This window comes from Dicentrarchus labrax, unplaced genomic scaffold, assembly GCF_905237075.1.
Source record: "Dicentrarchus labrax unplaced genomic scaffold, dlabrax2021, whole genome shotgun sequence".
Taxonomy (NCBI): Eukaryota; Metazoa; Chordata; class Actinopteri; family Moronidae; genus Dicentrarchus; species Dicentrarchus labrax.
The window spans coordinates 21,400,985-21,427,621 of record NW_026136719.1 but is presented as its reverse complement, the minus strand read 5'-3'; the positions used below and the strand labels follow the sequence as shown (position 1 = coordinate 21,427,621).

General features: G+C 39.5%; 3 protein-coding genes across 5 annotated transcripts in view; all 3 read left to right on the top strand.

Annotated features, from left to right (window-relative positions):
• The window catches only part of xkr5b (XK related 5b), an 8,250-nt gene extending 6,374 nt beyond the window's left edge, over positions 1 to 1,876 (top strand). For all 3 annotated transcript variants that reach the window (XM_051380219.1, XM_051380217.1, XM_051380216.1), the window contains exons 12-13: positions 1 to 24; positions 1,050 to 1,876. The exon at positions 1 to 24 is cut by the window's left edge and continues 160 nt beyond it. In XM_051380219.1, coding sequence (XP_051236179.1) covers positions 1 to 24; positions 1,050 to 1,759 — 734 coding nt within the window. In that variant the 3' untranslated portion in view covers positions 1,760 to 1,876. The remainder of the gene's footprint in view (positions 25 to 1,049) is intronic.
• Positions 1,877 to 7,361: 5,485 nt separating this feature from the next.
• Positions 7,362 to 14,492, top strand: ctsba (cathepsin Ba). The gene is made up of 11 exons (XM_051378868.1): positions 7,362 to 7,516; positions 10,529 to 10,656; positions 10,750 to 10,835; positions 11,036 to 11,150; positions 11,408 to 11,523; positions 12,107 to 12,192; positions 12,271 to 12,417; positions 12,735 to 12,851; positions 12,986 to 13,114; positions 13,485 to 13,574; positions 13,775 to 14,492. The coding sequence occupies exons 2-10, from the start codon at positions 10,534 to 10,536 to the stop codon at positions 13,556 to 13,558; spliced, it is 993 nt and encodes a 330-aa protein (XP_051234828.1). The 5' UTR covers positions 7,362 to 7,516; positions 10,529 to 10,533; the 3' UTR covers positions 13,559 to 13,574; positions 13,775 to 14,492.
• A 669-nt stretch (positions 14,493 to 15,161) lies between these two features.
• Positions 15,162 to 26,089, top strand: adpgk2 (ADP-dependent glucokinase 2). Its single transcript, XM_051378867.1, has 7 exons — positions 15,162 to 15,414; positions 17,221 to 17,380; positions 19,417 to 19,607; positions 19,858 to 19,954; positions 20,163 to 20,299; positions 21,337 to 21,473; positions 23,180 to 26,089. The coding sequence occupies exons 1-7, from the start codon at positions 15,219 to 15,221 to the stop codon at positions 23,735 to 23,737; spliced, it is 1,476 nt and encodes a 491-aa protein (XP_051234827.1). The 5' UTR covers positions 15,162 to 15,218; the 3' UTR covers positions 23,738 to 26,089.
• Positions 26,090 to 26,637: the final 548 nt, after the last annotated feature.

Sequence of the window (26,637 nt, the reverse complement as noted above, 5' to 3'; positions counted from 1 at the left end):
GTGCTCCACCGTCAGATGAAAAAGGTTGGATTAACACTGAACCCAGCTAGTGCACACCCTCAAAAACCACAGAAATATAAAATACTGTTTAATACTGCACTGGAGCTCCTTAAATCCCAACAGAGGGCTCCTTGAATCATCCTTGAATGCTTCTCAAACTATCGTAGTGTTCAAAGTACACTGAGCATACACGATGACATGAGCGAATGAACCTGGTTTGTTACAATGTTAATACAACAAATGATGTGTCCTTGAATGCTGACTGTTGTATTGCAGACCAGCAAACAGTATAATTATTATGACTTGAGCCACCCAACATCTCACACTTTTATCTATTACTGCGCCACTTATTCTACTTCATACATTGTCCACCTTTGACATGGCTTTGTTTGACATCCCAGACTGCACAAAAGCCTCCATTGCTCAGACCTGCTTTCCTACTATCTATGACCATACTGAAGATCACAGTTAAAACCTGAAATACGAGGGGGTTTTGAGCCACTTGGGGGCAGCAGCAACAAGCTGTGACCACAATGTTGACATCACTTTATCAAGTTGATGTGTCATTGTACAAGTAGTCATGTCCACTGTTAATATAAAAATATTGATTTTTGATCATTTCAGGTATTTATTCACATGCAGAGTAGGTGTTACTGTTATAATGCATAAACAACTATGCATTTTCTTTGCAGAATAAAGATTTAAAATATTTTGGTCCTAGAGTTTATATAAGTACATACACACTGAACATACCATTGCTAATTAAATAATCTGCCATTAACTATCACTGCTTAACCTAATCTTTTAATCTGAAATTTTAAATTCTGATATGTGAGACTGGCATAGATGTTAATTTATTCAGTTTTAGCTAAAGAAAAAGAAAAAGTATATATTTGTGATAAGCATTCAAACAAATGTATTTTATACCCTACCCTTTTTATTATTTTAATGCTATAATACAAATCCTTTCATTGTAGAAGGGTCTCCAATAGGTACCCCCTGTAGAAGTGTTTTAAACACACTTTGCCTTCGTGATTTCATTTTCAAAGGTGACGAGGAGTTTCAGAGTGCTGCTTATGGCTCACCAACACCTTCATCTCCGCGGCAACCAGGAAGCCTCCGCCACATCGACAGCAACGCCGGGACCCTGACAGAAGCCTCGTCGTCTGTGGGTTCCCTGGACATCAAGACTCCTGGCTGGTCACCTGAGCGACGTTCCCCTCTCCTGCTTGGTTCCCCAGAGAAAAAGCCAGCGATACCCGGAGAGTCCAGTACCACACTCTACTTCAGCGCGGATGCACTGTCTCCCTCCAGTGGGAGCTATCTTGGGTGGGGCTCCGAGTTGTCGCCCATCTCCACCTACAGAAGCCCCTACCGGATCAGGGAGGCTCGTTTTATCACATCCACCCCACGGCAGGAGATTCGAGCTGGGGCTGAAAGTCCAGGCTTGGCCCCTGTTGTTGTCATCCCTGCCACTCCAGGTACAACACCCGGTGGAAGCCCTGGTGCTTCGACCCCTGCTGCTTCTACGCCTGCTGCTTCTACGCCTGCAGCTTCAACAACCGCCGCTTCGACTCCTGGTGCTTCAACTCCTGGTGCTTCCACTCCCGGTGCTTCGACTCCCGGCGCTTCGACTCCCGGTGCTTCGACTCCTGGTGCTACCACGCCTGCTACTCCAATCGTTCCACTCACTCCAGTCATCTCCCACGCTCGCAAACAGATGGTCCAGTTTGTGGACAGTAGAGAGAGGGCAGTGTAAGGTGGATGGAGGTAAAGGGCAAGGGAAATCCTGGTTGGGGTGTCTTTTTCAATTTAGCTCTTAAGGATATACCATCAATTCATGCATTAACCAACTTCGGGAAGGCTTGGTGTGTAGTTTAGGAGGCCTTTTCAGCTCAGTTCATTTGAATCAGCTGTGGAAGGATATACAGTATAAAGTATTATTTATGTTTTTCCCCCGACAGATACAAGGGTTAAAATTAGCAGTAAATGTGGGTCTGTTGTAGCACAATGGCAAAACATTTGCCAACCACTGTAATTCTTCGTGGCGGCACCTCTGGCCTTGTTGTATGTTCCACGTAACACATTTATCGGTGTTGATGGGAAGTCAGTGATGGACCAGGTCCTTGTTTCTGCACTAGCCACTCCTAGTACATCGGAGCACCTGCAGGGAGGAGGATGTGATAGTATGAACCTCCTTGCATGCTACAAGCTCCTGTTGGCATACTGCTTCCTACCGAGGCCACCCGAGGAGTTAGCAGTGACAACCACCATTATAAGGGATTCCAGATTGAAGGGGGGGGGATTGGAGATCAGTATTTATGGATGATTGGATCTGGGTTCCTCATCAAAAGACAACACAGATAAAAATTCACAGGTGCTAATGAATGTGGAGTATGACTTTCATTCATAAACTCTTACACTTGGTAATTTTTAATCCTTATAAACTAACCACCGAAAACCTATAAAGCAATGAAGCCTCTAGTTTATTCGAGCAGTGCAGTCAACTGATATTACCTCTGAAATTTAGGACTAATTATTAAAGTAGTCGTAATTATTATGATGACATTTGAAATCACAAAGCATTAAACAATCATGTTAATCAAGGCGATGTCATTAAAATTAATGCATTTTCTAAATGAACCAGGTAATTAAACTAGTTTACAACAAACAAACATGCTGTCCACCAGGCTGCTGAGCAAAATCTCCTGTAACACCACTCGCCGATGCTGGTCTCATTGAAACCAATGATCTGTTATGAAATATATAAATAATGCGCTCTTATGCAATTCCAAGTCGTTGATGTTGTTGATTATGCTAGCAAACGCTTTAGACGATGTTGAACATCCCGTTCAGTTTTCAGGAATCCACTCATTCATCCAGTCAGTCAGTTACTCCCTGTGTGTACAGTATGGTACATCATTGGTGTTTACACACATTACTGAAACATACAGAATTCATATGTAAAATAGTCAACGTGTTACGTTGATGTATCTGTTTTTATTTTCTTGAAACTATCAGATAAGCAAATGACAAAAAGGAAAGGTTTGAGAGAATAACATTTTATGAATTATATGCTATGCTTTCCTTTGCTTATTGTAACTGCAGTAATTTCAGTCAGTCAGCCCTTTGCAGCAGGAACGGTACAGTTAAAGTTTATTGTTAGCCAATAGCTGTAGCATGATATTCTGTAGACTACACTACAATCATTACATGGATTTATTATGGAGAAATTCAGCAATATAGAATATTAAAGGAGTGTCAGACGTTTCTGTTATTACATGCCCTTTTTTTATTTGCCTTGTTTTTGTCTTTTTTAGTGATCAGATATTTGATATCAAAACACATCATTTATGTTTGTGATGACTTTGTTAATGACCCACTGAAATGCTATAAAAAGCTGAATTAATTCATAAATAATCAAACCAAGTTTGACAAGATCCCTGATCCATACATGCTCATTCTTTCTTGACGTGTAAAAAATATCTTCAAGGTTTGATCCTTACCAACACGGGACAAAAGGAAACATTTTAGCGGCAGAGAAAAGACACAGTACAACAAACAATTTCTGCCCGACATAATTAATGAGTGTTCTTGTCTCTATCAAAGAGGAGGTAACTTTTATGAACACCTCTGACATTTTGTTTGTTTCTTGTTTTAATTGATGAAAGAAGGGAAGTGTATGAATGATGATAAGCTATAATGTATGATATATGATAATGAACTGCTGTGGCAGCAGTTCTGTGTACTTTTAATGTGAGTTGCTATTGGCAACAAAGCTGTCTGTGTTGGGAGGGAAGTTAAGCTATCTCACTACCCGTCCTTACCCATAGTGATTTTCTGACTAACTAGTGCCCAAAATTCTTGTGATCCCACAATGCTTTAAATTGTTTTTTATTTATTTGGCCCACCACTTATTGATTGGTAAAAGGATTTACAACGTGTCTGCTACCCTTATTGTTAGCAGTAAGCACTGTTTTGGATCATCGGTGTCCATTTACTCACGTTGGTTTTACTAAAGAGCACACAGCGAGAGACCTGTTGTCAGTAAAGCTTAAAGGCAAATGTAATAATTTTGCTTGTGAAGAAAATGTACTAGCTGTTCAAGAAAAAACTTAATCAGCTGTAGACTTTGCAGTAAACATAAAGCCTAAAATGGGTTTTGTCATAGTACACAAGTAATGTTACACCGTTCTGAAATAAATGAAAATTTCCACTAGAGAATAATGATTCACAGACCTTCACGTTAGCTGGAGCACCTCTTAATTTAAAGTTGTAAGTGCATTTATAAGTTTGTATTTGAAAAATGACACAGTATAACACTAAAGCTAGTTTTCCAGCTAATGACATGAAACCTAATTCTGACATAGTCTTAAATGAATCATTATAACTCTTTCTCTTGTAAAGCCCACTACTCACAGATACGTGTTGTCCTTCAGCCTAAACATTAGTTGAACCTCCTACCTCATTAAAACTGAACTTCCTTCTGACAAAACTGATTTTATTTTTTTATTTTTATCACAGTGAGAAAATATAATTGCTCACTGTGTGACTGGGGAACACTGAGCCTTTTTATTTTTTATTATTTTCTTCTATTCTTTCTAAACAAATATAACAACTATAAAGTAGGGTTTATATCTTTAATGAGCAGTTAACTGGTTGTGCTGCTCATGGTGATAAAACATGGGAAGCACTTATAATTACATTTAAATTGTTTTATGGAACAAACATGCGTTTGGCGGAACCGCTTTATCAGACTGTCAAACTGTTATCCATACTGTAGACTGCGGCCTGCTCATAGATAAAGGAGTCACTGCATGTTACTCATCCATACAGGCATCCAGAGAATTGTATCTATTGCTTTAGAGAAAGAAAGCACTTACTGTAACTACACACACACGCACACACACACACACACACACACACACACACACACACACACTACAGTAGTTAACACATGTGCTAGAATGTATGTGTATGCAACAGCAATAAGCCAGCTAATGAAATGTATAGCACACTAATTAAAAATATCCATGCACATGCTTTACACTGCAGTAATGCCTTGGCTTGATCATCATGAATCAGCGCTTTTCCTTGTAGTAAGACAGCTTCTCTCGTGTGTGTGTATTGCTTTATAGTAAAACAATATGCTTTGCTTTGTGTACCTGACTTGTATGAAAATGTTTGCTTGTGTTTTCTAATTTGACTCATTTTGTATTGTTCTTTTTCAGTGTTCTTTTATATTTGGTCACATTTACTGTTATAAAATGTGTGGACAGCCACGGTGCAGTTTCTCAAGGTTTTGTGCTGAAGTTTCACATGTGAACTTGTTTAGAGACAGTTTATCGTTTTCATTGATGGACTGGAAATAGTTTGATGATCGAGTGTGTCACTTAGTCACCAGATGGCCTCCATTTATCAAGATGCATCACCTCATCTCTGCAAGGGTTTCCACAGAGTAACTGCGGTTGGTGGTAGTGAGTCATTAACTGTGTTATTGATGTGACAAAATAAAGTCATTACTCATGGTCAAAGCTCAGAGTGATGTGTTGATCTTCCTTTACCCAGTTTCATTGTTTCAATAATTGTATGTGTTTTAGACACAGATGGGTAGAAATGCATATACACAGTGTGAATGATACAGTCATGAATATATTGTAACTTGTGACTGAGAATAGTCACATGTACAGTATGCTGTAGTGCATACTTATACTGGATTAACCTGCTAGAGGAGCATTAACCACCATTCCTCCACCTCTTCTGTACACTGTGTGCAGTATTCCTGTGCTGTACAATAGTTTTATTAAACAAATTATAATAGGAGTTTTCACCAGGTCAACATAACATCAGCTGAAAGGTCTTGAACTTAATTTTGACAGGAGTGCCTCAAAGGTCAGGTAAGCAAAAGTTACCTAAAGGCTGTTGTTATTTTAGGTGCAATATAGGTGCTATATGTATATGTTACATAAATACATGCACAAAAAAGTCAAGATGGAGAGTAATGTAGTTATGCAAAAGCATAAAAAGACAGAATGTGAAAGAGCAAGCAAATTCATACAAACCAGATTCAGGTGTGTTTTATTCAACTTTATGAAGTTAAATAAAAGCTTATTTAATTGAAATATGAATGTGACTTTAGTTAATCTGTCTGGTTTGTGTGCTTCTGGTCACTTTCACTTTACTTTAAAATGAGGATCTGCTCTTGCACAACTAGCTTGTTAAAACAATGATTAAAGTATGCTGTGCTTACAGTATTTGTTCCATCTCATCATTCTGAAAGTCAGGTGACTATAAAGGAAGAGAAAGCAGCTGGATTATCAGCATGTTCTCTGTGGTCAGTGATCCACAGCACGATACAGCATTAAGGACATTTTGCCACCAGTACAAATCACAAGTTTCATACACATATGTTGCTGTCCAAGCATTATTAAAAAGGTTCTTAGTATTATGTCTCATGTCACATGTTTAACACATTAATATACCATGAAGTCCATCACCTATTTAGTTACACCAGACTACCAGGATATAGTATATATTTGACTGATATAGGGTTAATTAATCTGTTTACTTACTTTACTTGTTCAACTTAATGTCTAATAGTCAGTTTATTGTCTTGATTTTGCATTATTTTACAATTAAAATCTTACTTTGCCCGACTCCCTTTACAGTACAATAATAAGACAAATTCAACACAAATAGAAAAATAGAAGAAAGTGAAAATATAAAATATAACTTAAAGTGCAGAACAATGTACAGTAAACCTGAGTTGGAATTAAAAGAAAAAAATAAACCTGAGTCGAATCTCATCTTCTTTAAATATTGCTACGAAACACAGCTGATAGGAAAAGAAAGGGACCTTTTATGCATCTGTACCTGGGATTTGTTGTCTCACAGTCCATCAATGACTCACATTCTCAAACATATTTTACATGAGAATCATTATGGTGGCACACTGCTCCTGATTATGATATATATATATATATATATATAGAACATTAGAAATCATATAAACTAAATACACTGTTATATAAATACTATATTTAAATTAATGATATAAAAACATGGGTCAAAAATGATAACAGTAATAATACAAAGTAGAAATAGATGTATTTTCAATAGGTGTTATGTGAAGTGGTGACAGAGACGGTGAGTTTCAGCACCACCTAAAGGTCAGACTGAGGTACTGCAGCTCTACCGACGCGTTACAACAAACTCTCTCATCCATAACTGCGTTTGTTCCGGTTGAATCCAGATTCAGATGTTTTCTTAAATTTCATTTTTAAGACGAAATCATCACTGATCTTACCCACCAAGACTCCCACAGACCGGAATAATAAAAAAAAAGGAAGAGTGGTGATGACTTTAGCTCACATGAGCTGCAGTCATGTGACTGTCTCACATGGTGGCAGCAATAAAAGAAAGAGGCGGACCGTTTCACAATCACAGGTTGTTGACGGACAGTCACTGACCAGAGGAACCTGCAGCTAAACATTCATCAAGTTCACACCAACAGCAGGTAAATTATTTATTTTTGTGTCTTTTATCTCGACATTAAAGCTGGCCTCCGCTCTTTAGTCTCGTCGGATGTTAGTTACAGGTTGTTTACACGGTGAGTTAGCGGTTAAGCTAGCTAAACATACACTTTAGCTCCATAAACTAATATTAGTTAGTAAATAACACGTTTAACATTAGGTTAATATTTTCTGACTGACACACAAAGAGCAGTTTGAGTCGTCGTTGTAGCAGCTGTTTGTTTCAAGTGGGTGTTGTTTTGTGTTTGACCCAGTTTCATGTTCAGAGGTGATAAGATAATAAAGGTTTGAACAGGTGGAAATATTATAGCCAAACACACGTGTGTCTCATTTATTAATGATTAAGACACCTCGAAATGATTCAATCTGGTGGAGACAGCATCTGAATGAGGGAAATAACTCAAAACCTTAAGTTAAAATACATATGAAGCATAATCTGAACTGTCACATGCGTTGATACAAGGAAATGGAAAGTGAAACTGCAGCTATTTAGTACCCTGCTTTATCTACATAATACACTGTTGTACTGAGTTATAAACATGTCTGTGATACAGCAGAGGATCAGAGCAGGAGGGAGGTAAAGCTGAATGAACCTGAATTGATTGGTCTTTGTATAAAAGACCACATATTTAACTAAAACACAGTTTATTGTTCAGGCTGTTTTCTTGAAGTGCTCCAATCAGGGCAAAAAGGGTGAGGAACAAGGAAGTTTAAACATATGCAACCACAAGCAAAACCCTGTTTAACTATCAGGCAAAGGAATGAGGAAATCTGTCAGTAGACAAACAGAACAAATAGTCAGATTTATAGTGCAGCATTACACAGTTATCAGACTGTATGACACCTTGTTGATCTATATGTGCAGGTAAGATGAGGTGTGTGTGTGTGTGTGTGTGTGTGTGTGTGTGTGTGTGTGTGTGTGTGTGTGACGTTTTTAATGTTTAAGGTTACACAGATGGGACATTCTGTACTTCTTCTACCAGGTCTTTGTGCTGCCACACATAGGTATCCCAGCTACATTCATTTTAAAACCTTACTCCTGTGGTTTTAACATTACTTCAAAGTATTTCTTTTGAGAGGTACCGATCAATACTGATCAGCAGTTTCCTGTTTATTGTGGATGTGACAACAAGATAATTAAGACTATAAAGAGAAAAAAGTAGCTGAACACAATGTTAGCTGAACTCAACCCAGTGTTGCAGGACTTGTCATGTGAAGATCATTGGTTCTACTTATAAAGGAGTTGGTGAGGAACTTAATTGTGTTTTCTCTGTGGTTTAGCGCTGACACAGCCAATTCTGTTTTGATCTCAAACTTTGCGCGTAGTGGGAATAAACAACCGTTTAGCCTTTAGACGCCCCCTTTAAAGATGTGTTGGTTAGCATCAGAAATAAGTTGTCATCACACTGTTTTAATTTTGGAGATGCGAGAGATCTGCAGGAAAAAGGGGCTCACAGCCCTCTACTATGACTCGGCAAGTTTATGTAGCCTTTGTCTCGTCTAGCTATGACAACCCCGTTGAAAGACAGCGATTCAGGTCAGCAGGCTGAGGGTTCACTTCTCCAAATCACATCCAAAGAGTGTATGTGTGTGTGTATGTGTATGTGTGTATATATATATATATATATATATATATATATATATATATATATATATATATATATATAAACAAATGTGAATTGTTTGGGTTTTTCTTCACTACTTTCCACTCCATACGTTACACAGAATGATATAACAATTGTTTGTGGTATCTGAGCACTAACAAATGGTTAACAGTAACCGTAGTATGTCATGTGGTACTTCAGTGTGAGTTCAGGAAGCAGATGTTCTACAAATGGGGATTTTTTCTCTTTGCTCATGGTGCTTCATGTCATGTGATACCAAACCAGTTTCACTGGAAATCACATTTTCACTGTCTCTCAGACAGACCTGAGGTGTTTTCACTGGATTCTCTCCTGATTTTTGTGTAATAGAAACAGGACATGCCTGAACATGTGTGTTGATTTTACCAAGAACAAGACTGGCTCTTGTTGTTGAGAGAATCTGTGTGGCGTTGTGCCAACGTAAGCACTGAGGGTCTAGAAGTCTATTAAGTTCCTACATAAGTCCTTGAAAATAGTTTTGGCAATAGATTAAATTTAGTGTTAATCTTGCTTGGACTTGGAAGTCAACATTTCTACCAGACACAGGTCCTGCTATTCAGCCCTTAAAACTGTCTCTTTGTAATCTACTGCATGTTAGTTCATCCAATCATGTTTATAAAGAAACACAATGTCTGCACTAGTATTGATTTTGTTGGACTCGGAACATCCTGCTTATCCTGAGTACACTCAATGCCTCTATTTAATAGACTACATTATGATCTCTAATGCATCCTTGTCGGTGCATTTCACCTCCTTTTAATAATTCAGTCTCATGTCTACCATTTTAGAGGTTTGGAACATGCCTTCATCTAAAAACTAGAGGGAAACTTTGAGGAAACTGTATTCCTTGCAGTTTAAAGTGGGAACTGAAACCCAGTCTAATTATAGTTGTATAGCCAATGCAACATGCCAGTGTAAAGTCAAATGTCATCTTCTTGTGTGTGCATGTTTGTATTAAGTCTAAGGAATTTAGTTGAAATGACTGGACTGTTTATTGTATATGTGTACCGGCTGAGGCCGGCTGCTTAATCACTGGAAAGGTATCTGACTAGCATGACTGAGAATAAGAGATTTTCTCTGCTCTTTGTGAACGCATGTTCCACTTGTAGATGCAGCCACAGTGACACTGTCTAGTCAGCTGTGAACATTTTTCACTTAGTCTCAGGAGTGTTTGTAGTTGGGGAATAACTCTTTTCAGTGTTTTCTAACCTGGGCTATTGTATGTACTCTTACTGGAGGTTAGTTTAGTGATTAAATCATCATTTATGCACTGAAATTACGATAGCTCAACTATAATTTGTAATGTGAATAAAAAAAATAACCTTGTGTCCTCTTCTTGTTTGTATTTTTAAGGCAAAATGTGGCGTGCAGCCTTCCTGTTACTAGCTGCCAGCTTGTCGGTGAGCCTGGCCAGACCTCGTCTCCAACCACTGTCCAGTGAGATGATCAACTACATCAATAAGTTGAACACTACCTGGAAGGTGAGGTTTTTTTTTTTTTTTGTCTTAGGTTGGACTTTTGTGTCAGTGGTTATAACCAGTTCTATTTGACTAAATCTCCCTCCTCTCCTTCAGGCTGGTCACAACTTCCATAATGTCGACTACAGTTATGTCCGGAGACTCTGCGGTACGATGCTGAAGGGACCTAAACTGCCTGTAATGTGAGTCTTCTCACACGTTGTACATCCCCTTATTAATACATGCACATCTGTATGCACATACAAGAAGAAGAAGCAGTGGTTTCAGTGTCAGAGCAAAACTCTGTATCCCACCTGCAAGTACATAAAGTCTGCCTAGATTGTAATTGTAAGTTGTAGCAGCATAAGAGTAATACTTGACTCTATATTGTTTTCCTCTGCAGGGTTCAGTATGCTGGAGGCATGAAGCTGCCTGAAGGGTTCGACTCCCGAGAGCAGTGGCCCAACTGTCCCACTCTGAAGGAGATCAGAGACCAGGGCTCTTGTGGATCCTGCTGGGTGAGATAAAAAATCACTGCTCAAACAATGTGACCATATTTAACTTTAGCTGAAGATTTGTTTTATTTTTTAAGGGAACAGATTATCTAGGGAGTTTTTTTTTTATGATCGTGAATTTTCTTGTAATTAGTCAAGAGTTTTGTATTCTGAACAGCAAACGACACCCTCTATCCTTAGACGCCTAATTCAGATAAGGAAAAACTCCCCCTAAATCGTATTTGTGCGTCTGTGACATGTTTAGTTTCTTCTCCCAACAGGCATTCGGCGCTGCAGAGGCCATCTCCGACCGTGTGTGTATCCACAGCAATGCCAAGGTCAGCGTGGAGATCTCCTCAGAGGATCTGCTGACCTGCTGCGACAGCTGTGGCATGGGGTGAGAGGCAGCCATGTTTATTTTTTGATTTCTCTTCAAATGTCCCCAACTAATGATTGCAGTGGACCATAATCCAGAGCTCAGTAGCAAAGCATACTGTTTAAAATCTGAAGTATTGGTTATTTAATGGGAGGATAGAATGAATTGACTCTGTACAAGCTCACCAGTGAATGATCTGATATGAGCATATTGTATGGGAACGCACCAATTCAATATGCAGAATTAGTATTCGTACCAAAACTATCCTTATTAGGCAGATTGGGTATCAGCCATAACATAACTGATCCACATTAACCAGAGTTTCTTTGTCAGTGTAATTCAGTCTCATTAATTCATGGTGGGCTGTTGACTCAGGGCCACAGCAATCCCTGGCCTCAGTAAGGTAATGAGTCCACACAATGAACTATACAGATTTCTGATTTGTGAATCTGATTTCTAGAATCTGTACTGGGAGAGGAAAAATATGGATCAGTGTCTCCCGGATATTGTACAGTGTGAACATTGGAGTCACAGTAAAGAAGTACACAGTGGTCATTTGTAAAGGTGGAAACCCTTTGAATATTCTTTTTTATTCACTTTATAGATGTAATGGTGGCTACCCTTCAGCTGCTTGGGACTTCTGGACCAAAGAGGGTCTGGTCTCTGGAGGCCTCTATGACTCCCATGTTGGTGAGTGTTGTGTGTGTGAGACACGAGTGAAACACGTGTGTTGTATGTACAGTTCTGACACTATCTTTGTGTCTACAGGTTGTCGTCCCTACACCATCCCCCCCTGTGAGCACCATGTGAATGGCAGCAGACCCCCCTGCACTGGGGAGGGTGGAGACACACCCCAGTGCCTCAACCAGTGTGTAGCTGGATACACACCCAGCTACAAAGAGGATAAGCATTATGGTAAAAGGCAAAAGGACATTTTAACTTGCATAAATAAGGGAGGAATTGGTGTTAAACATGCAAACATTAGTTAACATGAGTCTTTGCAGACTAACATTTGAACTGTATTTAGTTCTTACCCTGTGATTTTCCATTTAGTATATTATATTTTGCTTTGATGTGACTAAGTGTTGCGACACACACAGTATGTTTATGTACTAAAATGAGTCTAACCCTAACCTTGGTGAACACAGCAGTGTATGTGCACACACACACACACACACACACACACACACACACACAAGCAGCGCAGGATCCTAACTCAAAGTGTGTTTCAGGTAAAACTTCATACACTGTGCTGTCTGAAGTGGAGCAGATTCAGTATGAGATATACAAGAATGGTCCGGTAGAGGGTGCCTTTACCGTCTATGAAGACTTTGTGCAGTATAAGTCTGGTAAGAACACATGCACCATTAACAGATAAATAAGTACTAAATATTTATACACTCAGAACATTTGGACCACAGGATAAATGTTGATTGTGGATTTTGCTCAGTGTTTTTTTTTTTTTTTTCTCTCCCCATCTCAGGTGTGTATCAGCATGTGTCTGGGTCTGCTGTGGGTGGCCATGCCATCAAGATCCTGGGCTGGGGGAAGGAGGGTGGTGTTCCCTACTGGCTCTGTGCCAACTCCTGGAACACTGACTGGGGTGATAACGGTGAGCAGAGACAACATCTTTTACTTTTAACTAGAATTCATACAATGATAGTCACTCCTGATTATAAACAGTAGCCCTCCTATTTTCATGCATATTTTTGCCTTGTGGTATTTCTACTTTTAATTGAATTTTTTTTCATCAGGTTAAATGAGTAAATCAGTAATATCTATAATTTACTATGTAAGACCCCTTGTACCATGTATACCAAAAATAACATTTTAAATGTACTACTTTTATTAATTTGCCATTGGGGAATGTCAATTTTAGAAGCCGTGACTATGAGACACAAATTCACAATACCATATGTTCTCACACAAAAGACATGAAGATATTTATGTGTAAACTGTCCTCGTCTGTTTCTCGTCTTCAGGATTCTTTAAATTCCTGCGTGGATCGGATCACTGTGGTATCGAGTCTGAGATTGTGGCAGGAATTCCCAAATAAAACCTTTTTTTTTAAGGTAAGTACAAAACGACACATAATGGAAATAGAACACATTTGCCTCAGAGAAACCTGTCTAGTACAACTCTGCCATTCTGTTGCTCCCCAATGTAATGTCACAAAAAAAGACTGAAGTGTATGTAAGTCTTTAACGACAAAAGATTAAGGGTAATGATTGTGACTTGAAGTCTGTCTTAATGACTCTTTTTCTTCTTGCAGGTTTTGAGCTGCAGTGTCCATTACATAATCACTAGAGGGCGACACACTCCACATGCGTACCCTGGAGCTCTGACCACGTTCAACTGCTTTCAGTCCTGATAGTTCACTTCGCTTCATGTAGGTGGATTAGCAGATGGAGTATGGCATCAACTATGTGCCTGAGCACAAATCATCATTGTTGAATTGTTTTTTGTTGTGTTTTTTTTATTTTTTATGAATTAGCTTCTGGGAGGCCTTCTTTGACCTCTCTTTTTAAAAGGAGTAAAATGTGTGAATTTAATTTTATCTCTGGTGATTTGAAGCAGACTGTCACTGTTGTAGAATTAGACTTACCCCCCCCTTTTTATTTCTTTCTGCACTGGTAGAAAGTGTCCGCCATCTTAGAGCAGTACAGCTCCTGATGGAAAGAAATTGTCAAATTATGCCTAATGTTGCAGAGATGGTCAGTGTGTTTTGTTTTTTAATAGTCACAGCTCTCAAATTGATGTTTTTATCAAACATTATGTTTCAGTGCCACAAATGCCACTCCATAGATGTACTAATTGTAATTGGTGCCTGTTAGTGTTTTTAAACTTCAGATTATAATGAGAAATTGAGAAACTTTTTTTTTTTTAAATATGGTGGAAATGGAATGTTTTTATTATCTGCCTGTATTGATCAGACTATTGGCTCATAAAGGGTTTGTGTTCTGAATGAAATAAAACTATTTGATTCCCAATATGGTGTTGTCTACTCTTGAATATGCATGTAGTTAATTTAAACCAATTAGTAACATTTTATAGGACTTACGATATGCTTTTTAGGATGGACTCCAATAAAAAGTGTCAACATGTGATAGATGTGTGATGAATGGATTTAGTCAAACATATTCTGGTTGGTAGGTGATCAACACTAATGTAGGTTTCTGTTGCATCTAAAACTTCATTACAAACAGGGCAATAAGTAAATGGTTAGTTTCTACTTTCTGGCCAGGTTGTTCTGGTAATATGGGGGGAGCTAAAACGGGGGAAAAAAAACAGAAGTTCAAATATTTGAGAAGAAGTGCTGTATAGTTTGCACTTCCGCCTTGCTGTCAGCAGAAACAAACACTCCGCCGTCGTAGTGCAACAAAAGTTGTTTTGTACACGGGCGTCTACCGAGTATCCAACCGCACCAGTGCTTCGGTGAAAACACAGCACGCTAAAGAGTCCTCTTTTACAGAAACATGTGGAAAGTAGTTGTTTACAGAGTCTGAAGCACAGCTGCAGTGGTGGTGCTTTGAATTAAATTTAAAAACACAGGATTATACTACAGTATTCGTCCGGTTAAGGGACATCCGGGACACTCCGGTTCCTAAAACAAACAGACACCCAACGCACGCAATCTTACTGGTGGAGCGGGCGGAAGCTAACGTGAGTTGTTGAGACAGAGAGTCCCGTACGGAGCTAGTGTGAAACAGCCGACGATGGAGGGAGGAGGAAGGGTTTCGTGGATAAAATATGGGCCTTTGGTGTCCCTGTTTGTGGTTTTTTTGGCGTTGTGGTTCCGGTCACCCCAGAATGCAGGACTGGACGACCGACTGGACACCGTGCTGTCCTCTCTGCTCCGGGCTGAACGTAAAGTCGGGATAAATAACGTCGCCAGACCCAAAGTGGCTGTTGGTGAGTGCTGTGAGCTAGCTAGCATCTCATAGCTAGTCTGATCTAATTCTAAGGGCTTATGGAGTTTCTGGGTCAATAATCGATTAGTTCCTCAATGAATGGTATCTGTGTTAGCTGGCAATGGGGTTAGTAAGCTCCTTCAGATGGTCTATCGTTAAATTCACTGCTTATAAAACATACAAATTAAAGTTGATTGACATCTCTCTGACCTGAATTTGCGCCATTAGAATAAAAGTCAGTAACATTAGATAAACTGGCTCCACAGTGAGTGAACAAAGTATCAGGAGGTTTGTCAGCAAGAGGAAGCAACGAGCTCTGAGTTAAGTTAATGTTGTTTGATGAAGCCAGACCCAATGCAGTGGAGAGGTGATTGATGAATGATCTGCACAGTCACCAGATATCAGTTCAGATCAGCATTTTGTGTGACAAGCTGGAACAGCTCGTCCTGAGCAGAGACCCTCCTTCAACCCACAGGAGACTCATCCTGGCTATCATGTTCTGTGCAGCTCAAGTCCAGGTCTGCTGTGTGTGAACCATTGACAGTATATATAAGGTTTGACCTGATAGGGGGGCCAAGAAAAGTGCATGGAAATCTCTGTATAATAGTGGCAATGTCTGAAGCATAAATGTTGGTGAAGTTAACCAAAGTAACCAATGTCTGCCACATGTTACTAGTATAGATGGTAGCCTCTGTGTATCATATCTCATATCTAGTATAAACCAGTACGCTCTTTAAATAGTATGACTGACAGTATGTGGTCTCTGTATTACATTGCAACCGAGGGCACCAAGTTGATTCACATTATTAAAGGTGGAATTCCTCACTTGAAAAAAACAGCAAACTTCAGGTTTTGGCAAACAACATAATTCTAATCTTGACTGTCATGATCTAATCCTAATATCTTGTCCTTTTGAACCTGGACGGAAACACACTATCTGTCCAACCTTTACCCATTTCAACAACAGGCTCAGCCACGCAGTCACACCTGTTAGATTGTAATTGTTCAGAATTAGATATAACAACATCATGTGTCACCCTAGTCACAGAATATCACAGCTACGTCGAGATAGTTGAATCTTATTCTTCTGTAGCGCTATTAGGTGCTGCGGGTCATGAATTGGAGTTAAACACTAAAACACAATGATAAATTCTGCAATGTTGAGTTGCAACCAAAAGGCATGATAAATATGCACCGCTGGTCCTGACTACATGATAACAAATATACGTAGGTCTTTATTTCATGTATTTACCGTCTGTGTAGATGCTAAGAGCAGGAAAAAGGAATTGCAAACAAAGCAGCTTGAAGTCAGTCAATTGACAGATTAAGTCAAATATTCAAAACTAATTCAAATGTGAGCTCTTTAACAAACATTTGGCTTTTGTAACAGGCTGCCACACATATTACTCCGTGGTAGTTGTACAGCATATTGGCGTTTGCTCACTTGTGCAGACTTGATAGAAAATGTTTGTAGATGAGAGCTAAGCTATGAGGTGATGATTTTGGATCTAGCAGCTGAAACCGTATCGATGTGTTGGATCATTTGAGCTGGCAAATGTCACAGCAGCTGCACGTTGTGTGGATTTCTCTCTGCTCGGTTTACTGAAGCTGCCCCCTGCCACTACATTTCTCTTTGCTCTATTTGTACTGTTCAGTTTTGCTGTTGTGTCGAGAAAAAAAAAGAGTATGATGCACAATCTTCTCCCTGTCTCTTCTCTAAGTCTCCTTCTCATTGGTCATCAATTTTAAATTGTATACCTTCCTTTATTCAATATTTACCTCTCTTGTCTTTCTTTCTCATCCACAGGTTTTGGAGGTTGTGTTGATCTGATAGTGGATGCGGTAACGTTGCTTAATAAGATTGGCCTCCCTCCCACGGACCAACCCCTTCATCATAACTACATAGAAAATGAAGTGCAGCTGGCTCAGAGCTTTTCCTATTTCTTTGCACCGGGAGCTGCTGCAGAGTAAGTTGTTTTTAATGTGTTTGTGTGAATAAGAACTGTCCATTAAACAGTTATAGGAAATAATCCTAAATCCACATATCCAAATATGAATATACATGTGCTTGAACAAGTGCTGTCAGAAATATTTGAATACTTAAGTCTTCTCTGTGCTATGATGGTTAGCTGAGTTTTCCTGTTTATATATATAAACTGTGTGTGTGTGTGTGTGTGTGTGTGTGTGTGTGTAATTGGATAAGAAAGAGAGGGAATGTGATGTAGGTGGGCAGCTTGTGGGCCTGAGGCCAGTCAGACCAAATTTAAACTTGTATCTTTGTCGCACCCCTCAGGCTGCTGTGCTCCTGACTCATTCTCTCACCCTCACATGCTCTTTCACAAACGCAGTCACATTCGGCCATGAACGTGGAATGGTTTATTCCATATTGATTATTTTCTGTGTTTTTTGCTGTTGGGTTTTATAAGTTAGTTGCTGGACAACCATCATTAGGTATTAGGTATTTATGCTGTTGAACTCATCTCCCCTCTTTTCTTATTCATTGGTGACTGCTCCTGTTCTGGCTGTGGCGCCTGTGAGCTCTTGTTCATTGTCTGGAACTAACACCCAAAGGCAACAGGCCTTCATCATTGACAGAAAGGGCAAGAGAGTATGTGTTTGTAAGCGAGTGCTTAAAAATAATGAAGTTTGTTTGAAAATCTTAATTAGACACAGAAACCAGGTCCCGTGTCAGCTCAGCATTTAGAGTTCTTTCAATTGCGTCTCTTGCCTGGTTTCTTGTGGTCCACTAGATGATGACTGAACGTGTGTAGGCAAAGTCTGAGACCATAATGCTGTAGTGATATGTGTGAAGACCAGAAGAGATGATGGGTGTATCTGCCAAGTGCAGACCAAGTCAAACCTCATTGTGCTTTATACAGTCACTGTACACTTAACTTGTGCCACAGTTGTTTTTTTTAAAATACATTTTCTATCTGCAGTGAGAGAGGGACACAGTAAGATACAGATGAGCTTGAAGAGCTAGAAATAACCTCAATCTGCACATCAACCACAACCAGGCTAACCTTTTTAAAATAACATACATGCTGTTTCTAAAACAATGTGCTCTGCTATCTGTCTGTATAAAAACTCTGTCTCTTAGTTTGAGGGCGGAGCTGAGCTGCACAAACTGCGGACAGCAAAATCCGGCATTGTGGTTCCTTCCCACAGGTTGTGCAGAGATGTGGCTATGTTGATTTGTGTCATAACCATTGTTTATTGACTTATTCAGACCATCAGGGAAAGGGCAACAATTGTATCATAATTTCAGCCCCATGCACGCTGCTCAGAGTAACGGCAGTCAGTCCACGGCTCTTCTGCCAAGAGTGCTCGGGTGTCTCACTGTCCTCTTCTGCCATGCGCAGGCAGTCAGTAGGTGTGGTGACGAGTAGGACGCGTAACGGTGTTTCTATAGCTTATAGTTCATTTGAGCTTGTAAATATTTAAACAGTTCATTTGATCTCCTCCCTCTTGTTGTAGAATATAAATTCAAATATAAGATTCCCCCGCATGGAATTTGTGATCATTTGAGTTAATAATAATTTTCAGGGTGTTTATGTAAATGTCCATTGCGGTGTATCCGTCAGAAACCGGTTTGCATTTGAACTCCAGTTTGCAGTGTTGTGTTTATTGATCAGTTATAAATAAACAAGAAACAGTAACTCAACCAGTGACTAGAATAATGAAAACTGATTGTGGCCAAACAGCTTGTGTGATTTAAATTTTTTATTGAGATATAAGTTATTTAGTCACATTTAAGAAAAAGTTCATTTCAAGCCCATGTCAGATATGCAAAATGTTGTGACAGTCGTTACCTCCCTACAGTAGCAGTAGTTGCATTTTTCCAAGAAGCACATTGAACCCATTGATTCATGGTATTTTAACAGACTGGTTAAACAAGTCTCTTAAACCAGTTAAGGCAGGCCAAGACAGATTTGTTCACACAACAAAGTCATTTCAGTTGGACCATTGCTTCATTATTTCTCTGCTTTTCTTTGTCTTTCAGGCGTTTTATTCTAAATGACACCCTATTCAGTGAGCTTGTTGAAGCGTCCCGTGACTTACCTGGAAACAGATGGGCAGTAGGCGGCAATGCCCCGGTAATGGCTGGTCGCATGGCAACTGAGGGATGTGATGTGTTGCTAGGGGGAAGCTTCAGCCCTGATTTTACCGATGTCCTGTCCCAGCACATAACAGGTACACACACATGCACATAAACACACTGCTACGTCCTTATTACCTTCCAGCATCTGTCCATCTTGCCCCCCCCCACACACACACACACAAAATCCTTTTCCTGCATCCCCAAATCCTGCTCTACCCTTCCTTTTTTCACTATTCTTTTTCCTATGTTCCACTTCTGCTGCCCTCTCCACTTTCTATGTATTTCCCTCCTCTGTGTTCCTCATTCTGTGCCCCTGTTCCTCACCTACCTCTGTCTTTTCAGTGGCAGGTAACATAGTGGAGGAGCCAGACATTCATCTGATCCTGGAGTATCCATCTGGTGCTAGCTGGGGGCACTATATCTCACGCAGAGCCAACAGGTATGTGTTAGTCGAGCATTTGGTAAATATTTTGAGAATCTTGAGGGATCAAATAAGGTGAACTGTGTACCTCAGTGTATTTAAGCCACCATACACAGTACGCTGGATTTAATGAATGTTGTGAATAATAAATCTAATTATTCTGTTTGTGTACATATAAGTTTAAGGCTCTATGGTATTTGAAGCTGACTGTGTTTGTGCTCTGTAGATACATCGTGCACAGTGACGACCATAACCCCTACCTGGCCTCCATGCAGGAGTTTACTGCGAAACTAGAAACCTTCAAACCAGATCTGCTGGTGGTGGGTGGGCTGCAAATGATGGATAACTTCCCATTCCAGTCAGGTAAAAGGAAATTGGTGACAACCTTTTATTTGTAGCTCAATTGGAACATCCAGCAGTTGTGTCCGCTTTGTTTGCCAACTTGAAAAGTAGGTCGTAGAAGCTTGTGTGCATGTGAATTGAAATGAGTCAACCTTATATACAATTATACAATTTATACAATTATTAATAATTACTATTAATTGTATAACTTTTACTTTACTTAAATGAAATAGTCTGTTCAGAGTAATAATTGAAGATTGAACAATGCCTTGTAAATTGGAGTTTGATGCAGAGTTCCCGAGTGAGATATGCATTTTTCCTCCAGAGTAATATACAGAATAGACCTGTGCTGATATGAATATTTATTTTTACAATAATTATTATGCGACCTGACAGGATTTGAAATATATATCATTAGACCATTAACTCCTGATACAAATATGTGAATATTTAATTCAGTGAGGTGAAAAATTAATCGTGATACTCTTTAAACAGCAGAAGATAGAAGATTCCTTGGTCACTCGTATCAGTAGCTGTATGAAGGCGCGAAGACTTAAGTTTCACTTTTAACAAAGAAAAGGAAACATGCATTGTTTTGCACAGTTTATACATTACCTCAAACTTGAAAGGATTCTTTAACCTGCTAAAGAAAGAGAAAAAATATATTTTGTAGATTTTTATCCAAGAAATAAAGGAATCTTTTTCAGTCATGATTTGTCTTCAATTCCATTTTGGGTTTGTTTTTTTTAAATGTGAGAAAGTCATGTAGTATTATATCGCTGTAATCTGACAGCTCTGTCTTTTTGTCAGTCTCCCGTTCTTCCTCCTCATCTTCGTTCTGCATCTTTCCCCACTTCTCAACTTTCCCTTGCTTGCTTTATATTTCATTTGACTACATTTCCTGGTCTTTGGCATTATTCTCTCTCTCTGAAATCTTACCTCTTCTGCCTCCGTTTTGTTTATTCTGTCCTCAATGTGTCCTTCACTTTCCATTGTCTGGCTAACTTTTTTTGTCTGAATTTCTTCTGTTCTTCCACCCATTCCTTTCATCATTCCAGGTGAGCGCGATGCTCTCCTCTCCCGCCTGGCCAACATCATGTCCTCCTCGTCTGCACAGATAGGGGTCCATTTTGAGATGGCCAGTTTTGTAGAAGAGAGTATAATGGAAGACCTACTTCACTATGTCATCCCCCACGTATGTATGACTGAACAATTCAATTAATCACATGTTTTCCGTAGACTGGCAGCAAACTAGAACAATTACACATTTGAAAAAACTAAATGTTTATCCCAGAACAATTGAGTGAGGTAGACTAGTGAAGAGGAAGAGCATGTCTGACAAGTAATACCAGGTAGTTTGACTCTAGACTCTGACTAGATTTGGTTAGTTAAATTTGTTGAATACATTTGTGAACAGCCTGTGACTCAACAGCCTTTGCCTTCCTGTGTTTACATGTTGATGTATTAGAGTACATTTAATGCCTTGCTTACCAGCGTTGTGATGTATTTAAAACATGACAGCTTTTTCTGACATATAGAAAACAAAACCATCTTAGATTATGTTCTGGCCAGTCCCATAACTACTTTAAACAAAATAATCGTTTAGTTGAAAATGTTACCATTATGAAGTTAGTATTAGCCATAGAAATATTGTCCAAAAAGACAATCATCATTGACAGAAAGGGCTAGAGAGTATGTGTTTGTAAGTGAGTGATTAAAAAATAATGAAGTTTGTTTGAAAATCTTAATTAGACACAGAAACCAGGTATAGTGTCAGCTCAGCATTTAGAGTTCTTTCAATTGCGTCTCTTGCCTGGTTTCTTGTGGTCCACTAGATGATGACTGAACGTGTGTAGGCAAAGTCTGAGACCATAATGCTGTAGTGATATGTGTGAAGACCAGAAGAGATGATGGGTGTATCTGCCAAGTGCAGACCAAGTCAAACCTCATTGTGCTTTATACAGTCACTGTACACTTAACTTGTGCCACAGTTGTTTTTTTTAAATCAATTTTCTATCTGCAGCGAGAGAGGGACACAGTAAGATACAGATGAGCTTGAAGAGCTAGAAATAACCTCAATCTGCACATCAACCACAACCAGGCTAACCTTTTTAAAATAACATACATGCTGTTTCTAAAACAATGTGTTCTGCTATCTGTCTGTATAAAGACTCTGTCTCTTAGTTTGAGGGCGGAGCTGAGCTGCACAAACTGTGGACAGCAAAATCCGGCATTGTGGTTCCTTCCCACAGGTTGTGCAGTGATGTGGCTATGTTGATTTGTGTCGTAACCATTGTTTATTGACTTATTCAGACCATCAGGGAAAGGGCAACAATTGTATCGTTAATTCATCCCCATGTACGCTGCTCAGAGTAACGGCAGTCAGTCCATGGTCCTCTGCCAAGAGTGCTCGGGTGTCTCACTCTCCTCTTCTGCCATGCGCAGGCAGTCAGTAGGTGTGGTGACGAGTAGGACGCGTAACGGTGTTTCTATAGCTTATAGTTCATTTGAGCTTGGAAATATTTAAACAGTTCATCTGATCTCCTCCCTCTTGTTGTAGAATATACATTTTGTATTATTATAGTATTAGCTTTATGTTGCCATAGAAATATTGTCCAAAAAGACAATCATAACATCTCATTGGTTTCCTTCATTCCAAACATCACATTGAGTGTAGTTGTAGAAAGTAACACCAGTATGACAGCCACAGCCTACTTTTAGAGATCAAAATTGTAGTCAGTTTTTTTATTTTTATTTAAAAATAAAGCACACTTGCCTTTATAGATCACAGTGAAAGAAATTGGCAATTAATGCAACAGTATGGCTGTTTTGTTTTTTCCAAGATGCACAGTTTAGTTAAAAGCAGGAGCTTCTTCACTCATTCTGATTCTGCTTTTCCAGGCGGACTCTTTAGGGATGAATGAACAGGAGCTTCCCAACCTGCTCAGTCTACTTAAAGGCGCCAACATCACAGTGTTGTCCGACCCAAACCCTCGTGTAGCTACTGTCCTCGACCAGATGAGGGAGGTCTATCGCATTTTGAACCAGCGCTACAAGGATGCCACCGCAGAAGGCGAAGCATATGGTGCAAAGGTTAAGCCGCTGACTCGGCTCCACGTCCACACGCTGGCCTTTCAGGCCATGATTGTGACACGTGGCTCCCAGTGGAAGAACACCATGTCAGCCACCGCCAAGGCCTCTCTCACAGCTAACCGCCATGTCTGTGGCTCTAATGACATTGACCCCAGCAAGGCAAGGCTTATCATGGATGACTCCTTCTCTGTTAGCCGGCAGGAGGGCAGCCAGCGTATACCCCTGCAGGAGACCCGGCCCGTCAGCTGCTGGGATGAGGCGGACTATGAGATCTGCGTAGCTCCCGTACTGGTGTGCACTGAGGTTTACCAAACGGCAGGCGGAGGGGACAACATCTCAGCCGCTGGTCTCGTGCTGCAGATCTAGAGAAAACCACTTTATGGTCCGTCTGTGTGGAGTGCTAATGAGATGTTGGCAAACAATATGACTCTGGAAATTTGATCTAGGTGTGATGCAAAGTAGCTGTTGTGGCAAACACAGGTACTGATTGTGAAATGTATCAGGCTAATGCTGTCACACTTGAAGTTCATGGCCCAGATAAGGAAAATTGATTGTTATCATTCGTGGGAGTCAGATGATGGTGTACAGTTGTTATTAATCAGGTCAGAAAAGCAGCTTTTAAATGTATAGAATCAATTTTTTTGAGGTAGATGCAGGTAAAAGTCAAAGTCAAACATTTCAGTTTTTCACCGTGTGTGTGTGTGTGTGTGTGTGTGTGTGTGGTCATCACTGGATTTCACCCCTGTTGCATTAACATTATAATATACATATAATAATATGTATACACAAAGCCCCTTTACATCCAGTTTATTTGATTGTTAGAGCCCAAACTTAAATAGAGGCACTGCTGTGCTCTCTTCAAATTTAATTGAACACACCCAACATCTTTGCCAAGTCATTGTAGCCCATCATCTGACTCCTGTCCTGTACTACCCCACGGCCTTACAAGACCTAGCCTTCAGTCAGGGTAAGATAAAGAGGGGTGAGGTTTGGATAAAGTCATAACAGGTTGTTTTTCCTCGAGGCACACCGGGGTGTCGGTGGCATGATGTTTTTGAAATGTGGAAATTTTGACAAAGCTGCATTTTCTGCTGTAGGATAAATTATCTTTGTTATATTTATCTGTGGCTCCACTATGCAACAAACGTGTACACAGAGTTATGTAATTTCTGTAATACTTGAATCTTCTCTTCTAGTAGTGTAATTAGGTGATGTCACTTACTTAAAATCCCCAGTTTGAACCAGTTAACAGGGCTTTGACCGCCCAAGCCTCGCAGCAAATGTAATTTCTGAAGAGCCAACCCTTTTTAATCAGAAAGCTCTGTCCTGCCTCTTCCCTCTTTTATCTCATTCCCAAAGGCAAAGAACGACAGTAGAAAGCTAGTGAGGTGATCACCTCCTGTTCTTCCTAATATATGTGAACAGTGTGGTTTGGGTGTGGCTGATTTTGTTTTGAGATTGTCATTCCTCTGTGTGTCAGTTGCAGTGCAATAATGCAAAAACATTGTTAAGAGACCACTGTTGGTAGCTGAATATGATGTCAAAAATATCCTCTCTACCTCCATCTTCTTTTTGTTTCTCCTTCTCTTTTAACCCTCTTCTCATTGTTGTTTCTCTTCCATGTTCCTCTGTCAAACCTTTTCTATAATCTGTCATATTTCTTCCTTGTTCCTTCCCTTTTCTTCTGTCTATTTATGGAACTTTTTAAGGACCAAATAACCAGTGTGGACTGCCACTGATAACATAGCTGCACAGGAGAAGTTACTGGCAGCCAGTTCATACATTCTCACATGGTATGGCTGCATACAGTGGAACACAATCTCATCTATAGTTTTTCCAAGAAAGAAGGGGTTCACTACATAAAATTGTCAACCTGACATTAAGCCACGCAGAAAATTTAATGTGTTTGTCTTCATCTTACTTTTAGGATTAGAAGCCAGATATAATTCCTTTTCTTTAAGTGACTTCTAAATGGCCATCAACTCCCATTTCACTCTTTTCAGGTTTGGAATCATGTATTTGTGACTGGACTTACATGGGACTGATGTGAAGTTTACTATGTTTCTCACTATTTACGAATCAGACATTCCATCACAAACCCAGCTTCAGTTCTCTTCTCCATTCAGAATGAAGAATGTTTGAGATAAACACCTCAACATGCAAGTGGATTATTTTATTTCTTGCATACACAATTTAAGTTGCTTGTCGAAGCCTCTTGTCACTGAGGGACACATTTATTCGTGTTACAAATACAACAAGTAAGAGAAAAAGAGCCTAAAGGTAAAGAAATCCCTTTAAATCTTTTCTCTCTGTGTTAAGACTGTACTGATTTGATGCCGTTTGATTATGCTGAACATAAATGAGCCTTATTCTGTTGTAACTTTTGGTGTTTAGTGAAAAGGGAATGTTTAATACAGACTTTTTCTCATACTGTAGGCTTATGTGTTATTTTCTGATGTGTTCGTCTTACACAGTTGTTGAAAACCAAAAGTAACGGGTCATTGTTTTTACTGTGAAATGAAACTTTAAAGCAGAACTTCAGCATGTATTCATGTTCTGATAGAGAACTGCTCGTGTTTGCTACCATATCATATTCTTATCTAAGCTTCAGATAAGTCATGTCATCCTTGTTCCAAAGCTGTGTTTAACTGTTTCATGCATGTATAACTATTCAATGCAGAATCACTTAAGATAAAAATGCTATGCTGATAAAACCAATCATTGCTTTTTTCTTTCCTCATACTTGGGATCATTTATCGAGATGGTTCATGCCCATAATGCACGCTACTGAACTCAAGATTTCTTCGAGACACTATTGATGAGTATAATGGGACTATCACATCACGGCGCCTTTGTCATGAATTCATAATTCACCATGATGAAGGTTGTTTCCTTCCCTGCTACTCCCATTATTGAGCATATTTCATTTGCTGTCACTTCATATAGGTAATGTTCCTGGTCTTCATCATGTTACTGATTCCTGCTTTCCCTATTTGTCCATTGGTTGCACATATTGTCCAACGCTTTGTCAAATTAATGACCAGATTACCTCCTGCTTCTGATATCCCTGCTAGTTTCAAATACACTGAACAAGGAATACTCAATAGAGTTGTTACAAAGAATTACAGTCCGATGTCAGAATGTAATTGTTCCCTGCAGCTTGAGGATGACACCAGAAAGGGACCATGAACGTCACCTACAGCCACCTGATCTGATCTCTCATCATATGTAGTACACAAGATTTAAATTAGCACATTTTCCCTATA

What these genes read in the sequence shown, in the direction of transcription:
- adpgk2 (XM_051378867.1), top strand. Translation starts at nt 15,219, where the DNA reads ATGGAGGGAGGAGGAAGGGTTTCGTGGATAAAATATGGGCCTTTGGTG. An exon ending in GCACCGGGAGCTGCTGCAGA is followed by an intron (nt 17,381 to 19,416) that starts GTAAGTTGTTTT and finishes TTTGTCTTTCAG; the next exon opens with GCGTTTTATTCTAAATGACA. An exon ending in ATCTCACGCAGAGCCAACAG is followed by an intron (nt 19,955 to 20,162) that starts GTATGTGTTAGT and finishes TGTGCTCTGTAG; the next exon opens with ATACATCGTGCACAGTGACG.
- ctsba (XM_051378868.1), top strand. Translation starts at nt 10,534, where the DNA reads ATGTGGCGTGCAGCCTTCCTGTTACTAGCTGCCAGCTTGTCGGTGAGC. An exon ending in AGTTGAACACTACCTGGAAG is followed by an intron (nt 10,657 to 10,749) that starts GTGAGGTTTTTT and finishes CCTCTCCTTCAG; the next exon opens with GCTGGTCACAACTTCCATAA. An exon ending in GGACCTAAACTGCCTGTAAT is followed by an intron (nt 10,836 to 11,035) that starts GTGAGTCTTCTC and finishes TTTCCTCTGCAG; the next exon opens with GGTTCAGTATGCTGGAGGCA.